A 16,272-nucleotide genomic window follows, 5' to 3' on the forward strand; every position below is an offset into this window, starting at 1 on the left:
AGAGCTGAATTTTCAGCATCATTACTCCAGTCTTCAGTGTCGCATGATCCTTCAGAAATCATTCCAATATGCAGATTTGGTGTTCAATAAATATTTTTTTTATTACTATAAATACTAAAAACTGATTAAATGCTTAACAATTTTGTGTAAAACTGATACTTGTTTTCAGGATTATTTGATAAATAGAAAGTTCAAAAGAACAATTTATTTGAAATATAAATCTTTTGTAACAATATAAATGTCTTTTTACTGTCACTTTTGATCAATTCAATGTCTTCTTGCTAATATATTTCATTTTTGAGCCAAAACTTTGTAATGGTAGTGTAAATCTTAAAATTAAAGAGGAAAGCCCATAAGTTAAATAAATCATGTCTTAAAAGGATAGTTCTGGGTAAAAGGAAAATTTCTGTCATTGTTTACGTACCCTCATGTCAGTACAAACATGTATGGTTTTCTTCTTCTGTAGCACTGAATTGAAAGATCTTCTGAGACCAGTGTAGAACTTTCCTGATTTAGACTATTGAAAACAGGGCTGATCGAAGGATGCAGTATTCATTATAGATTATAAAAAAATGCCCAGGGATTGAAAAAACACACATACAGTACTGTATATTGCTGAATTATGATATATTTTTGAGTCATAGTAGTTAGTTTCCTTGTTTTGCAGGTTGCCACTGGCAATGTAGTGGGTGACTTGTATCTTATGAATGTAAAGATGCCCACAAAGGAAGTCAGTGGAACAGAGTACACATCATGTTTATCTTTCTCAACACAACAAGCAACTGCAGATGTTGAGAACCTCCCACCAGGCCATGACACAGATGATCAGCAGTCCATGTCTAGATCTGAAGAGAGGGGTGAAACTGGATCTGTAATAAGAGAAGATGACGGTGAATCCTCTCATGGCTCATCTTGTGGAAGCCAAAAGCCAGTCTTTACCATAGTGCTGGACTCCGATCTTACCAAACCCAGCCAGAGCCCAGTGGCACAAGCTATCCCAGCTTCTACAACTAAATGGGATACTGTTTCAGTTGTTCATGATAGGAACATAGAGAGATCAGAGGATGGTTTGAAACTCTTGGAAGCCAAACCAAATGTTGATGTAGCTGTAGATGAAAAACATGCTGTAATATGCTCTTCTAATGAGCCTTTTCATTTTCATTCCACATCAGAAGTTCAGTTTAATGAAAACCATTACACTGATAATGTTGAACCCACCCATTCTACTCCAGACCTTGATTCCAGGCCTAAACCTAAGAAGGATTCATCTACTCAAGCATTTGTCCCAATGGTTTCATACCCAGAGAACCATCATGCAAGCTCTGGAAATGCAAAGAAAGTATTTACCATCATCCTCGATGTTGATTCTCCTACATTTTCATCAGACAGGTGTCATTTACTGTCTGGTGAAAATGTATCGGGCCCTGAAGATTCGTCCACAGATAAATTCTCCCAGACAGAGGTAAAAAATCAACAGAGGAAACCTGAAGGCCAAGAGGCTAAAGGAGGCCTTTCAGAGAAGGACAATGTGAAATCATGTAGTTCTGAGCTACAGCCAGGACAGAAGGAAGTAATCCAGCCCAAAACCCATGAGATCATGGAGATTGACATTCAAAAAGGTGAAAAAGAGAAGCAACATGAAATCATAGAAGCAGAAACATCAAGCCAAATGGATTTCCATACTGGAGAAGGCAATGATTTGGGCTCTGTAGTTCATCAGCAGGATGTCACAATGTTGGAGAGTCATGATGAGGATGAGAAAAACAAATTTGCAGAGCCCTCAAATGAAGCAAACACACTTAAAAAGCCTCCAAATGTTGCTAAAGGTAGGAAGAAGAACAGGAAATCAGCTGGTGTGAAACAAGCAAGCAATATCAGTAGTAGAATGCTGAAGACATCTAGATCGGAACAGAAGAATAAAACTGACTCAGAAAACCTTCAAACTTCTGAGGTCAGGCTGCTGGACATCACAGATACTTCACTGACTGTGTCTTCAGACTATAGTCACCCAAATAATGCAAAGCCATTGAGCACAGAAGACAAACTAACAAAGGTTGTGGACACTGTGCAGCCAGAGACCTTGAATCTTCTACAAACTGAGACTAAGGATGATCAATTTGAGACTGTTAGCATCTCACTTGCCGGAGAAGCCACAGATAGTGTGGTCTTAGCCGCAATGGAGACTGTAAATTCAGCACGTACAGAGGACTCAGAAACAATGCTAACAGATGCTTCACCCGTTATGAGAGCTGAATGTATTACACAAAACCTTACTGCAGTGCCATCAAAGTCACAGCTCCGCCATGCTGAAGCTCAGAGGACAGATGATTCAGATGGCAGTTTCCCTTTGCAGGTAAGATTCACATGGATGTGTTCTTATAAAAATGTGACTCACAAAAATCTTGGTGGTCATGTTCAGTACCTGAATGAAATGCTTTTCAAGCACTTTTAATGTGTTCATTCAAAACTTTTTTAACCTTATTGTTTAACAGGTTTCAGAAGAATGTAAATTGTAATATTGTTTAACAGGTTTCAGAAGAACGTAAATTGTAATAGCTGTATAACACAGAAGTTGTGAACCTACAGTGCTTTTACTGCAAGCAATTCAATTTATGCCTTTCATTTTTCATTTGTTAAAGAATATCAGATAATGAAAATCATTGATTTTAAAAGCTCTATAATTCACTCTGAGAAAATTAAATGTATTGTCTCCTAATCTGAAAGATCTTACATTATCTTTATCATTATTCCAAGCTGTGTGAAATGCTGGAATTCATTGTGCAATTTTATGTGTACTCAAAGCTGTTTGTTCAACAGTGGTGAACGTTGTTTTCTTACTTGTGCATGCATGGTATTTATATCCTTACCTCTTATATTTTGGTGTAATTGTTAAGCTGCAGTGGCAAAAAGCATTTGTTCCTTAAAAGTTATATGTATTTATATTTATTTAATACATTTTATAATATACATTAACAAATGCTTTTTTTATTTTTATATTATTCATTTGATTGATTCTCCATAGGCCACCTTTGCATGTTGTTGCATCATTCATACATAATTCCATGTGTTGGCATTCTAACAGATATCGCCCTCTACCCTTTATCATGGTTAAATTGTGGCACGTATGCATATTTTTTTATCTATTTGATTTCATATAGAAGTTGTCTTACAATACTTGTCTTACAAAACATTTTTCAATGAGCAAGAATTTGGCTTCCTTATACCAACTACATTTTGTTGGCATTAGTTCTTGCAGTACTGCTTCTCCCAAGTCTGTTTTAGCCCTGGAGGCACACCACGCCTTTTAGAGGAAATACTCAGTTCCCAGTGGGGCAGCATTCCTAGTTTTTCTGAAACTGTGACTTAAGGAATTTAGAACAGAACTGTGTTTCTATTTTAAACGAGCTCTGACAGCAGGTGCAAGCAGTGTTGTGGTGAACTTTTGCCCTGAAATATGAACTATGATACTTTTTCCTTATTGTAGTACAAAGAAATGCACAGAGCCAATTCAGATTCATCTACCAGCAACAAATCATCCGAAAACAGAGGATCAGGAGCAACCGGCGAGGATAAAACAAGCCATGCGGAGCAGCCTACAGGGACACATGTGTGGGCCACTTTACTGAACACCATCACTAATATTCAGCCACCTCTGGTGACCAGTCACAGTTCTGAGGTACGTATGTGAACACATTATGGTTTTGTTCTAAATTGTTTAAGGAACAACTTGAACTTAAGAAACTTTGGTGCATTCAACTTTTGGGCTTTTAACAGAAAAGGAATTCAGGAAAAATATAGTTTTCATTTCTGTTTCTGTTAAGGTGAAACCAAGAAATACTTTTTTCTCAAATATAACTGACTGTTATCAGTTAATCAACTCATTTTGGTCTTTGACTTGAAGACCCTATATTCCCTCAAGGCTGGGAGGAAATTGCACAGGAAGGAAGGATTTTCTTTGCTCTGTGCTGTTTTGAGCTGTACCATTTTCTCTGTCTGCATTTAAAATTTCTCACTTTGGTTTCAAATTTTAATACTTTTATTTTTTTACAGGAAACTAGACCATGGAAGGATTCCTGGTTTCGGAACTCATTACTCTCAGAGTCTGAGAACAATTTGGCATGGACTGTCCTGCAGGTTTTCAGATGCCGGTACCGACCGGCCCAACTCAGCATTGCACATATGACTCTTCAGCTAGAAGAAGCTGAGGTACAGTACATTACTTTATTGGACTGGTTTCTCAAAAACCTCCAGCTCTGAACAGCTGTTGACAGTAAAAGATGTCAGTAGTCATGAAGAGCTAACCTAAAAATAGCCCAAACAATCCCTCACTACCTTCAGGAGATGTCTGATGACAAAAAACATATGACTTTAAATGAAGCAGAACATAATCAGATTTCCAAGTCACATGAAATCAGATTTGAGGCACTGATCATGTCAACTCAAAAGTTCAGATGTTTTTGCTTCTTTTAAAGCTCAAGATGATATTTGAATCATTCCAAGTCATGCTGGAGAACATTATCATCAGGTTTTACATCATGCAGCTTGAGTGCTGCTGTAATTAAAGCAAAAGGGACAAACCAAATACTAAAAACTTTTGAAATTCATGTACAGTACTTTCATATTATGATGTTTATAATATAATTTGTAATGTAAAAATGTTGTATTGCATTATAAAAATGCAAAATATCAGCATTTTCATTAGTGGACTTTTGGACACCACTGTACAAGAATGGTTCTGTGGCCTAATAGTTGGCACACATATTCTGACACATTGAGCCATGATGCTTATGCATGCAAAACTGGCTCACAAATCAAACTTTCAAACTGTAAGTATTTAAAATAAAACTGACAAACATTATGACATTACATCCCTCCATACATAGATCTGCCGGCAATGTGTCATGGATCAGGTGGCCAGACTGCCTCAGAATGAATCTGGTGCAGGATGCTTTACAGAGCCTGAGCAGGCCATAGAGAGGAGATGGAACGGAGTACTGCTGGATGCCTCAACAATGGCGGAATTTAAAAAGGCACAGCTACAGCAGGTCACACAGTATCACAAGCAAAAACGTGTTCTCACGGATACTCTACACAACCTGGAGGTTGAGCTCAGCACACTGACACTGTGAGTATCCTTATTGACATTTTCTGTGTGTGTGTTTGTGAGTTCATCTTTAACATAGATGAGATGATTCTAAAATGTATTGATCTTATATATATTTTTACGCTCCATAAAGAGGGATAGTTCACTCAAAAATGAAAATGTTCTCATCATTTACTCACCTTTATGTTGTTCCAAACCTGCATGAGTTTCTTATATTATATTCATAATATAACTGTAGCCATTGACTTCCATAGGTCACAAATTTAGTCCTAGTCCTGTCCTGTCCAGATAGGGCTTTAGTGTTCATGCTGTATTTTAATGAACAACTGGGAATAAATTATTTGTAATTAATTAATATTCTGAAACAGTAAAATATAAGAAAGCAAAGTAAAGATAAAATTACATGTTTTAAGATTTCATGTTGACACACTATACTTTTTTTTTATGATTACATGTTTCCTATACCTTTTATTCATTGATGACTTTACTCTTACTCTAAAATTTGGAGAATAGTCATGACAAGTAGGTGTGTCTAAACCTGTACTGGTAGTGTAGACAATGAAAAGTAATCCCCATTTCTCTCACCATTTTGAAGAGATTGCATTGAAAGCAACACCCTGCAAGCAGAGAAGCTGAGTGCATTCCTAAAGAGCATGCAGGAGAAGAGAGGCATACTTGAAGAGCTCCTACAGACATGCTCTCAGATCTCAGCCCATCTGGATGAGGCAGAGGGACCTGTGGCCTGCATTGAACCTTTTAGGACTTTACAGGAGAGATGGCAGACTGTGGAGTGGGCTGCTTCCAAGAGTCTGTGGCACGCTAATGTTTGCACAGCAGAAGTTTCTGGACTCCTGCAAGAGGCCAGAGAGCTGCAACGTGAACTGGATCTTCTGGAGAAGTCAGTTTGTCTTTCACACAGCTCTCACAGACCAATAGACTGGCAAAGTGCACTACATGAGACGGTCAGATCTGCAGACCTGGCAGTGTTGACTGAGCGCTATTCGTACATTCTTGAGGTCTCTCAGGCTCTTTCCACAAGTCCACTGGGAAAGAAAGAGCTTAGAGATATGGAGGATGCAGTGCAGGGTCTGAATTCTCAACTTGCTCTGACTCAGGAGAAGCTCAGCTCTCAGACTTCAAATGGCAATGATTGTTCACCGATCATTAGGATCATCAGTGACTATGTTACATGGGCTAAACAAACGGAAAGCAAAGTCAGTAGGAGAAGGAGGTTGTCCCTGTACCCTGAAGAGGCAAGTCACGAGGTCAACCACATGAAAAAACTGCAGTCTGAAACATCTCTTAAGAGGTTTCAGTTGGCCTCTGTTTTGAAAGAGCTTAGAGAGGAAGTTACAGGTCTCGACGAGAAGGATTCCAAAGCCATGTTGCCCACCCTCGATTCCTTAGAGGATTTGTATGTTAAGATTTCTGAGAAGACTGAATGTGCTGTTGTAGAAATGAACAGAATGTTACATATCAGAGAAAGACTGTGGAAACAGATCACTGACAGCAGTTCTTGGTTGACCTCAGTATTGGAAAAAGAGTCTGGTAAACCGGTGGCCTCTGAACCTAAAATTACGATCCCAGAATTGAGGGTTCAGCTTCAGGTATCCACTGAGGCTTTGAAGGATGCTGAGAGACAAGCAAAAAACTTGGAGTCTCTTTTAGATGAAACCAAGACTATGAATAACGTTTTGAGTGTACCCGAAAGCTTTCAGCTTATCAACAGGCTTACAGCCTTACAAGAAGAAGTCTCTAGAGTTGTGAACCGTAAGTGGGCCTCATGCTGGGTGTTTGAAGAGCTCCTTCATTCTCAGGAATCGTCTGCTGAAGAACATAACGTCATTCAGAAGAGCTTGAGACAGTTGAATGCTGATGTCATGAGGCTGAAGTATCCCGTAACCAGAGACTCGCTCTCGGCTCTTGAATCCATTAAGCACATGCTGATGGAGCTCCTGTGCAAGGTGCAGGGCATTCCACACTGCACAGAACCTCGGAGGAAAGAGATGGTCCATGCTGTACTAGACCTACAGAGGAGAATACATCTGCTGGAGCAGCAAGCCAAAGAGCATGAGGAGTACCTCACTTCAAGGCAGCACATGGAGAACTCCAGAGAGGCAGTCAAGAAGAGCTTGTCGCATATTGTAGACTCACATGTAGGAACTGACGTTAGGCTCTGTGTCTGTCAGGCTGTCCTAGTGGAGCTGCCTCTGGCGAGAATAACATGTCAAGAGGCCGCTGACCACCTGGAGGCCATTTCAAAAGATCTTTATCCATCCCAGCTGACAGCAGAAAGGCAAAAGATTTGTTTGGTCACTAAGCAGCTAGCTTCTTGGGAGCTCACAGTCAAAAACGAGGCTAAAACCCTCCAGTGCTCTCTGGTAGAGCGACTTGGCAGTCCCACAGACCTCAGTCCACTCGTTGAGCTCTTCAACAGTGTCAGGCAGCAGCTGAAGAAGACCATCTGCATGGAGCCAGATAATACGACTATTGATGCAGAGCTGAGAAAGCACTGGACACTTGTCCAGACCGTTGAGTCAGTGATTCAAATGTTGGAGGGCTGCAGGAAAGGAGAAGAGGCTGAAAGCTACCAGATGACAGTTGATCTTGGCCAGAGAACTCTTAATGATTGCAGTGTTCATATGGTAAGTTCCATGTGACCATGCATGTTAAAATGACTATCAACATGTCTACTTGACCAATAGAATGCTGCTTTTGTAACCATTGTAGTTTTCTTCAAATATGTATGTGACAGCATTGTTATTTTGAAGAATTTCTAGTAGGGCTGCATCTTAAAGGGATAGTTCACCCAAAAATTAAAATGATCCCATGATTTACTCACCCCCAAGCCATCTTAGGTGTATATGACTTTCTTCTTTCAGACAAACGCAATCGAAGTTATATTTAAAAATATCATTGCTCTTCCAAGCTTTATAATGTGATTGAATGGCGTTCCTTATTTTGAAGTCCAAAAAAAGTGCATGGGTGGAAGTGGTAAGCGAGATGTTTTTGTAAGAAAAATATCCATATTTAAAACTTTATAAACTAAAATAACTAGCTTCTGGCATACGGCCTACGCCAAAAGAGTAACCCCTGACGCGATGTATGACGTAGGATATAGGATTAGTGTAAGCTTTGATGCCTCTCGCGGTTCAAACAAATAGGGCTGGGAAACAAACTCAAGCTCCTCTTCTCTTATATTGAAATCTTCTGACATTTTCGACTTCCAATTCGTGATTGGTGTTTTGTTTTGCTCTATCCTCTGCACTTCCGTGTTTGTTAATACATCATGTCACTCTTTAACCATTAATCGATGCATATGGGCATCTGCCGGAAGCTAGTTATTTTAGTTCATAAAGTTTAAAATGTGGAGTACTTTTATGATGGATGGATGAACTTTTTTGGACTGTTAGATCTGTCAGGACAGCCATTTACTACCATTATAAAGCTTGGAAGAGCCAGGACATTTTTTAATATAACTCCGATTGTATTCGCCTGAAAGAAGAAAGTCATATACACATAGGATGGCTTGAGGGTGAGTAAATCATGGGGTAGTTTTCATTTTTGGGTGAACTATGCCTTTAATACAGATTTCCTAATTCAACTTAATTGAATTCACAAGCTCTTGATCCGTTTTGATTTTGATTCGATTTAATTCTCATTCAGTTGTTGGAATGTCTATTTTCTGTTTCCTAGTGGTTTAGATTGATTTGAACCAGTAACTCTTTTTTTTTTTTTTTTACTTCATTAAAAGAATCGTCTCAAAAGAGTAAATCATCATCAGCGACAGCTGGGCAAAACTGGTCACTCAAAATGCGTAAAAAAAAAAAAAAAAGAGCTCATAAGAGTAATTTATTTTTGAACTAGTCTATACTGGTCATGTCTGTTTTTGCATGCAGTCCTCAACAAAAACTCATTTGAAAGACATTTCTTGTCATAAATATCATGGTACATAGTCTATATTCAATCTGATGAAAAAAAAGACCATGAACTCACATTCACAACTTGCATCTCAGATATGAAGGAAACACTGATACATTGAAATATACCAATTTTTGAATTTAATTTGTGAATTAGTTAAGCATCACGCATTAACATCCTGCAGGAGGGGAAGCGCTATACAAATAGGCATGTAGTAAAAATCGATTTTGGGAAAACTAGTTTTTAGAAAACTATGAATGTTGTTTTTATGATTTCTAATAATTTTTTGGGGGTTTTCCAGGACAAGCTTCTCCAAGCTCGGGAGGCACTAAAGCATTACAGCTGGGCTGTTCAGGGTGCAGAGAGCTTTTTTCAGCAAATCAGATCCAATCTCATGATTCCATCCACTGGCTTCAAAGGCTTCGAAGAGGAGCATCATTATATTCAGCAGATTTTCAGCACTCTGGTTGAGGGTTTCCAGGCCCGCTTGTCTGAAGTTGGTGCTTGCGTACCCCAGCAGACATGCCTCTCCATCCCTCTAACTGAGCAGCTTCATATCGAGGTTTTTAGTCACCTTCTGGTACAAGATGCCAAATTAGAAGCTCAGGCTCAACTCAGACTCAAGGCTTTACAGAGGTTAGCCATACTCTATAAGCATGTTTTTGATCACAAGTTTAGATTTTTTTTTTTTTTTTAATTATCAAAATTGATAACCTTGTCCTATGGTTCAGATTGTTGCATTCACAATGCTCTTTGATTGTTGTTGAGATTTTCTTATCAAACTGGAAAATCATTGTATAATTGTTTTGTGTGGGGGATGGAAAACAGGAAAAAAAGAATACTTTTACAAATAATCACAAATGTCCTCAAAAAGCTCTTTAAATGTCTGCCATATACTGTACGTTACTTGGAAACATTTTTCTCAGAAACCATGGTCTGAAACAATTAGTTTGAATGGAATGCATCTATTTGGTTAAATGAAATGTACTAAAGGCAGTTTTATTTAGTTGCATTTAATGGTTCACTCTTTTTGCTACAATTTAGGTGCATGGGAGACCAAATTGTGCACATGAGTCACCATGAAGAAATGAGCCAACTTCTCAAAAACATTGATTCTCAAATCTCAAAATGCTCAAGTCAAAAACCGACTGATTCTGAAGCCTGCCAAGAACAACAGCAGAATGTAAAGGTTTGTGGTCATTATATGCCATTAATAGTCACCATGTAGAAGAACCTAATCCATTTTGTTTATCATGCATGTTGTGCTTGGTTTAAATGCATTACAATAATACCCTTGAAACTCTTGAAAATGATTTGGGGACCAATGAAAACTTGCTTTAGAATATACTGGAAACTCTATTTATACTCTAGTTTTTATGGTGTATGAATGGTTCCTTGTGCTACTTTTCATCTCGTAACAATTATAGTATGCTAGATTAGCATACGTTGAAATTGTCTTCATCTGCAGGTGCTCCAGACAGAGCTGAAGAACATTGCTAAAAGACTGGAGGAATTGAGGGAAAGCTGCCCAGGTCGTCGATGCAATGCTCCTGTGGATCTGATGCTGGGACATCTGTGGAGGTCTTGGGCAGTGTTGCAGTGCAGAGTGGAATCACTCAAAGCCAGCACGTCTCATAAAGAAGCAGAGTGGAGAGACTTTGTGATACGTGTATGTGATTTTCTATTTTATTTTGTTGTATTTTATAAAAAAGACAATTAATAATATTTTTTATTTATACTGTATATCCAGCTTGTAATATGATTAATGAAGTAAGCTGTGCATTAATTCATTTCTCTTCATGCTGGGGTTTGCTGTGCAGCTCAATAAATCAAAGGAAGGTCTTGGCAGTCTGCAGAATAATCTCCCTGACTCATCTATGGTGACGGGATCCCTGGTGGATCTTCAGGGTGTTCTGAGCCTCACTGAGCACCTTCAAGATAGGATTGAGCAGGAGTATCATACACTTGCCTCTCTACAACACCATGTGGCACGTTTGCTTGGGGTCTCAAATTTGCAGCAGCTGAAAGTTTCTCCTCAAATCTGTCAGGACTTGCAGTCTTTACAGGGTCAGTGCAGAAGGTAAGACTTTTACACACATGCACATAAACACATATATGTTGAGGAAATGTTCAGACTCTACATTTACAGACCTTATTTTCATGCATAGTCTCAGAGATCAGAGCAATAATATCCGTCGGGAGGTGCTTTTTGAGATCCAGGAGTCGGGTCGTGTGCAGGAGGAGATGAGTGCCATTCAGCAGAACGTTCTCTCTCTTTTGACGATTTTACAGTCCGAGTCAGCTGCTGAACAACTACAGGTTGGTGCTTTATGGCCTTTTTTTTTTTTGTACGGGGAGAGTCTGTTTCTGCAGTGTTTGCTGTTGATATTGTATTAATTGTGTTGTATCACACTGTAGGAAGTCAAAGTGGATTTGGTGTCACAAAAGGCTCGATTGCAGGACGTCATAGACAGAGTGCAGAACAGATGGAGCTGTGTACCATCAGAGATTCAGATCTTACAAAACGAGCTCAACGTCTCCCTGCAGGAGGCTAAGGACAAAGTATTTACTTTATCTTTCATTTTATTATACTGTGAGATCAAGCACTGTTTAAGCTATAGGTAGAGTGTTTAATGTTGGAAAAAGCATATTGTGTGTGTATGTATATAAATATTATTAATGAGCATGTTTATATGAATATAGATATCAATAAGGGATTCTAAAATAAAACAATCCTTTGAACTTGTGTCTCCATTATAACCTCCAAAATTGTTTTATATACTGTATATAACACAAAACATAACACAGACACTCAGTTTGAACTCAGAACACAGTTTGAGTGTCTTTGTGTTGTTTTTAAATGAAACCTAATACAAATGTATTAACTGTGTACAAATGTAACTCTGTTTCAGTTGGCCATGGTCATGGAGAGAAGTGGTCCTCTTAGTAAAATGGTTGAGCAGGTTGGAGAGGTGACGGTGGGCTTGAATTGTGTGCATGCCCTGCTAAAGCAAACAAGTCCTAATTGTTCTGAGGCTGAACGTACACAAAAGGTACTTGTTCCCTTCTTGCCTCCACATGCACATTATTGAAAATATCTTTCCACCAATTACCAGTGGACAAAACACTCAGGAAAACATAACATTCATTTTTTTCTCTCATTACTTAGTTTTGTTTATTATTTAGTTCTGTTTATTCTCTTATTTATTTGTTTTCTTATACTTTTATTGTATTTTTTTATTTAGTAATTTTATGTATATACCGTATTTTCTGGAACATAAGTTGCACCTGACAATAAGTTGCATGGATCAAAATTGCATTGGTGAGAGAGAAAAAAACAGATGTATGAGTCACATTTTATTATTATATTGAGAAATACTGTAATACCGATAATTAAAACAAAGCATTTACAAACATTATAAACACTATAAACAAGTTTTAGTTTTAGTTCCCCTCACAACACAGCAAATCCTTTTACATTTAACAGTATTCATTTCAGAACAGAACAGGGCTGCGTTTCCCAACAGCAACAATTGGTGGCAATTGTTCTACGATCAACTTAGGCTTATGATGCGTTTTGGAAACGCAGCCCTGCATGAAAAATACAAGTATAAAACAAACAGTGGCATTCATTATAAACAACATCTGCTATACATGCCAAGACTAATTTATGTAAAACGAAACAAAAAAAAGTAAAATATTAAGGGTTTACTCATGACATATTTAATGAACTGATCTTCCGTCTTTCACATTTTACATTTGTGTCCAGTGAAATATGATGTCTACACTAATTAAAGTCTAATGTGCATGTGTGCGTGTTTGTGCAGCGAATATGGGATGAGCTGGACCAGTGGCACACTCGAATAACCGAGCTGGAGGCTGAGGTGCAGGATCTGGCTGAGCAACAGCCTGAGAGAGCACACGTCCTCATGGACCAGCTCACGGAGCCACTGCAGCTCTACCAGACCACAGCCAAACAGGCCGAGCACAGGACCGCCCTCATCAGCAAAGTCAGCCGTTACCCATAATCCTTGTTTCACAACATAAGCCAACACATAATGCCACTGATAGCAACAATGACTGCTTGTGCCTTGTGTTTTGCTCCCATCAGATCCCTGCCTGTCTGCAGGACTATGAGGGTTTACTCAGTAGCTCCAACTGCTGGTTGAAAGAGGCTCAGTCCTGGCTGGTCGAACCAAGAACCTACACCACTGCGAAATGCATCCACTGCCACGCCAACTCCCTCAAGGTCAGGTCAAAGCCTCACACTGAAGCCGTTTACAGGTCACTTCTAGTGAGACATACCATACTTTCTGTAGATGGTATGTAGCAACTTGTTAGCAACTCTTGTGGTGTGTCTGTAGATGATGCTGGATGAATCGGAGGGATACAGGGCAGCTCTGGAGGCCTTCCTGCCTGCCCTGCAGGAGATCACTCCGGTGTGTGACACCACTCCTCAACAACAGCTCCTCCACCTCTGTATACAAAATATCACACTTATGCAGCAAAGCGTCCTGGACCCTCTCTCCCACCTTCAGCACCTGGCAGCTGTAAGAAATATCTTTACTTTCAATAAATCATTGTGTATGTATTTACAGTAAGATTTACATATTTTCTTAGGATTTACAGTGTCCTAAGTTTGTCACTATACCAAGTTTTTAGTTGTATCTATACCAGTAAAATTTTATGATCCCTGTTACCCATTTTGATACCACAGCAAAACAAATATGCTATTGTATACAGTCCTTTTATTTAAAATATATTAACATAATTTTTGAAAAATGTAATTAAAACAGTAGTGTTTGTCTGAAGTAAACATTTAATTGAAAACAGTTAATTACAATAGTAAAAAAACAAACAAAAACAAATCAAGTAAATCATGCTTGACTTTTTTTTTTTCAGGTATTTTCAATAAAATCAAGTATTCAAGTAATAATTCCAAAATCCAGCATCCCTGCTGAATAAAAGTATTAATATCTTACTGGGAAAAAAAATCTTACTGACCCCAAACTTTTGAACAATAGTGTAGCTGACTGTGTTTGCATTAAGATCTCATAAATATGGGAAATTTGACCAGGAAGTACATCAAATTGAGGCATTGGGCAAATTGGGATACCAGAAAAACTGGTATCATAACACTTTTAAAATATTAGTATTAAGTATTAGCTGTTTTGATATCCCTAACAATGTATAGATAATTTGGAGGGTTTTATGAGACCTACATAGCATTGCTGGAATTACTTATACTAGTATATAATACTGTGATAAAAAATTTTTTTAATTATGTTGCCTATATTTTAATTGGAATTCACTTATAACTTATGTGTAGGAGATGGATGCCATTGAAACAGAGGTGAAGACAATGGAGAAAAATATAGCCAAGATCAGAACAATCCTTTCCACTACTGACACAGAGAACATTTCTCCTGAGGAATATCTTGATGACATACAGGTACTGTGCGTCATATATTTCTATCCTCTGTTTGGACTGTAAACATTTATAGTATCTCATATCCCTCCTAATTTCTGTTACAGGTGATTCTGGATAATATCCAGTCCATGAAGAGGACCATTGATGAGATTGAGAGCTGCAGGCCAGGCCTAGGGCTTCCTGCTGAGGCAGAGCAAACTCTCACAGCCTTCCACCGGGCTCAAGAGCTCCTGCAGCCCATCCAGGAGCTACAGCAGCTCAGTGTGGAGCGGAGCACAGCGTTAAGGGTCTGTCACTTTAATAGTTTGCTTGTGTTTACCAAGAGTCAGAGGTTTCCTGTGTACTGAGCTGGAGTGCATTTTAGCTTATTTAGGTAATGAAAAGCAGATTTCAGTAGTTATGGTATTTAACCTTGTTTTGTTTTTTTATACAGTATAAACATTTTAAGTTACAACTTATAAGGAAGATCATATGGGAAAATGTCCATTTTAAAGGTTCACAGAGTCATTTTTGTAGATATTGAGCTAGTAGATCTGAGAGTCGTATCTCTAATGACACCTAGAGGCATGTATGCAGCATATTCATTGATAGTAATTGCTTCATGCAAAATAAAACCCCTTTTATTAGTCTCCTGATATGACTTCATCTCACATGAGTGCTCACTATTTTAAAAAATTTTCAGAAGTAATTTCAGTATTCATTTCTTTAGAGGTCATACTTTTTTTATTGAGAAAAAATTACTGCTCCCTTATTAACTGCTAACCATTTTCTAAAAAACTATTTTATTTTTCAAATCACTTGAATATATTCCCATGGTGTGAATGGCTTTTTAAAATTTTCAAATATTTCTGTCATCAGTCTTTTAATTAATATGAGCCCACAAAAACTGCGTGCACAATAATTATACTTCAGTTTTTGTTTTTAATGATAGATGAGTTTTAATGATGAATTTTAAATTATGTTGCACTGCTTGAAATGGCATTTTTAATTTTAACTTTTACATGAATTGTAGCATGTCATACCATATATTTTAGAAATGGTTTATATTTTTCTGCGACGTTGCGGCTAGAACAACAAACACAAAGTGTGGCAATGATAATCTCAGGGACTGTTTACCGGTATGTTCTTTATTTAATGTTAAAAGCATGCAATGTGACTTTGAATATCATTTAGTGCTCCAGCTTTGTAGCTGTTAAAGCAACAATGGATTATTCACCTCAGATCTTGAAATTAAACAAATGGAAACAAGAACGTTCAAACTGTGAACAAACAAGTGTATTATTTGACAAAGATTGTTTTAGTAACTCAGTAGCCTATGTATTTTTAATAATGTTTAAATTGTGTAATATTTCTGAATTTGATTATGTAACCTACTTATCCATTTTCTTTTTTTCTTTTTCCATGCGATTGATTTTGACGCATCTCGCAGTCGCGTCGGGTCTAGTGTGGACAGACAAATCTTTTGTCGCTGGAATCTTATCGCATCGCGTCTGGTTAGGACACGGTGTCAAACGCAGACAGTTAAAAGGAAATATCTAACTAGAGCAAAGGTCTTTTTAAATCTAGTTTGAACAAGTAATATGTTCAAACTAGATTTAAAAAGACCTTTGGTCTAGTTAGATATTTCATTATAACTGTCTGCGTTTGACACGGTGACAAGCGCAGACAGTTATAATGAAATATAGACCAAAGGTCTTTTTAAATCTAGTTTAAACAATATTACTTGTTCAAGTTTTTAGTGACCGGCGGGTGACCTCTCCTCTTCACTTTCATGTCTATGGGAATGAGAGGAGGAGAAAAGCCAACTCAGAGAAGG

The 16,272-nt window shown here is 38.0% G+C and overlaps 1 protein-coding gene across 1 annotated transcript in view; it reads left to right on the forward strand.

The window, feature by feature from the left end:
• The window catches only part of syne2a (spectrin repeat containing, nuclear envelope 2a), a 98,196-nt gene that overhangs the window by 39,784 nt on the left and 42,140 nt on the right, over window positions 1–16,272 (forward strand). The window contains exons 39-55 of the mRNA XM_084091487.1: window positions 668–2,353; window positions 3,485–3,676; window positions 4,051–4,206; window positions 4,884–5,125; window positions 5,700–7,749; window positions 9,327–9,661; window positions 10,070–10,214; window positions 10,494–10,694; window positions 10,846–11,105; window positions 11,194–11,344; window positions 11,444–11,587; window positions 11,938–12,078; window positions 12,853–13,035; window positions 13,137–13,274; window positions 13,390–13,575; window positions 14,355–14,477; window positions 14,561–14,743. Coding sequence (XP_083947613.1) covers window positions 668–2,353; window positions 3,485–3,676; window positions 4,051–4,206; window positions 4,884–5,125; window positions 5,700–7,749; window positions 9,327–9,661; window positions 10,070–10,214; window positions 10,494–10,694; window positions 10,846–11,105; window positions 11,194–11,344; window positions 11,444–11,587; window positions 11,938–12,078; window positions 12,853–13,035; window positions 13,137–13,274; window positions 13,390–13,575; window positions 14,355–14,477; window positions 14,561–14,743 — 6,516 coding nt within the window. The remainder of the gene's footprint in view (window positions 1–667; window positions 2,354–3,484; window positions 3,677–4,050; window positions 4,207–4,883; window positions 5,126–5,699; window positions 7,750–9,326; window positions 9,662–10,069; window positions 10,215–10,493; window positions 10,695–10,845; window positions 11,106–11,193; window positions 11,345–11,443; window positions 11,588–11,937; window positions 12,079–12,852; window positions 13,036–13,136; window positions 13,275–13,389; window positions 13,576–14,354; window positions 14,478–14,560; window positions 14,744–16,272) is intronic.

Source organism: Abramis brama, assembly GCF_963993115.1.
Source record: "Abramis brama genome assembly, chromosome: 18".
Taxonomy (NCBI): Eukaryota; Metazoa; Chordata; class Actinopteri; order Cypriniformes; family Leuciscidae; genus Abramis; species Abramis brama.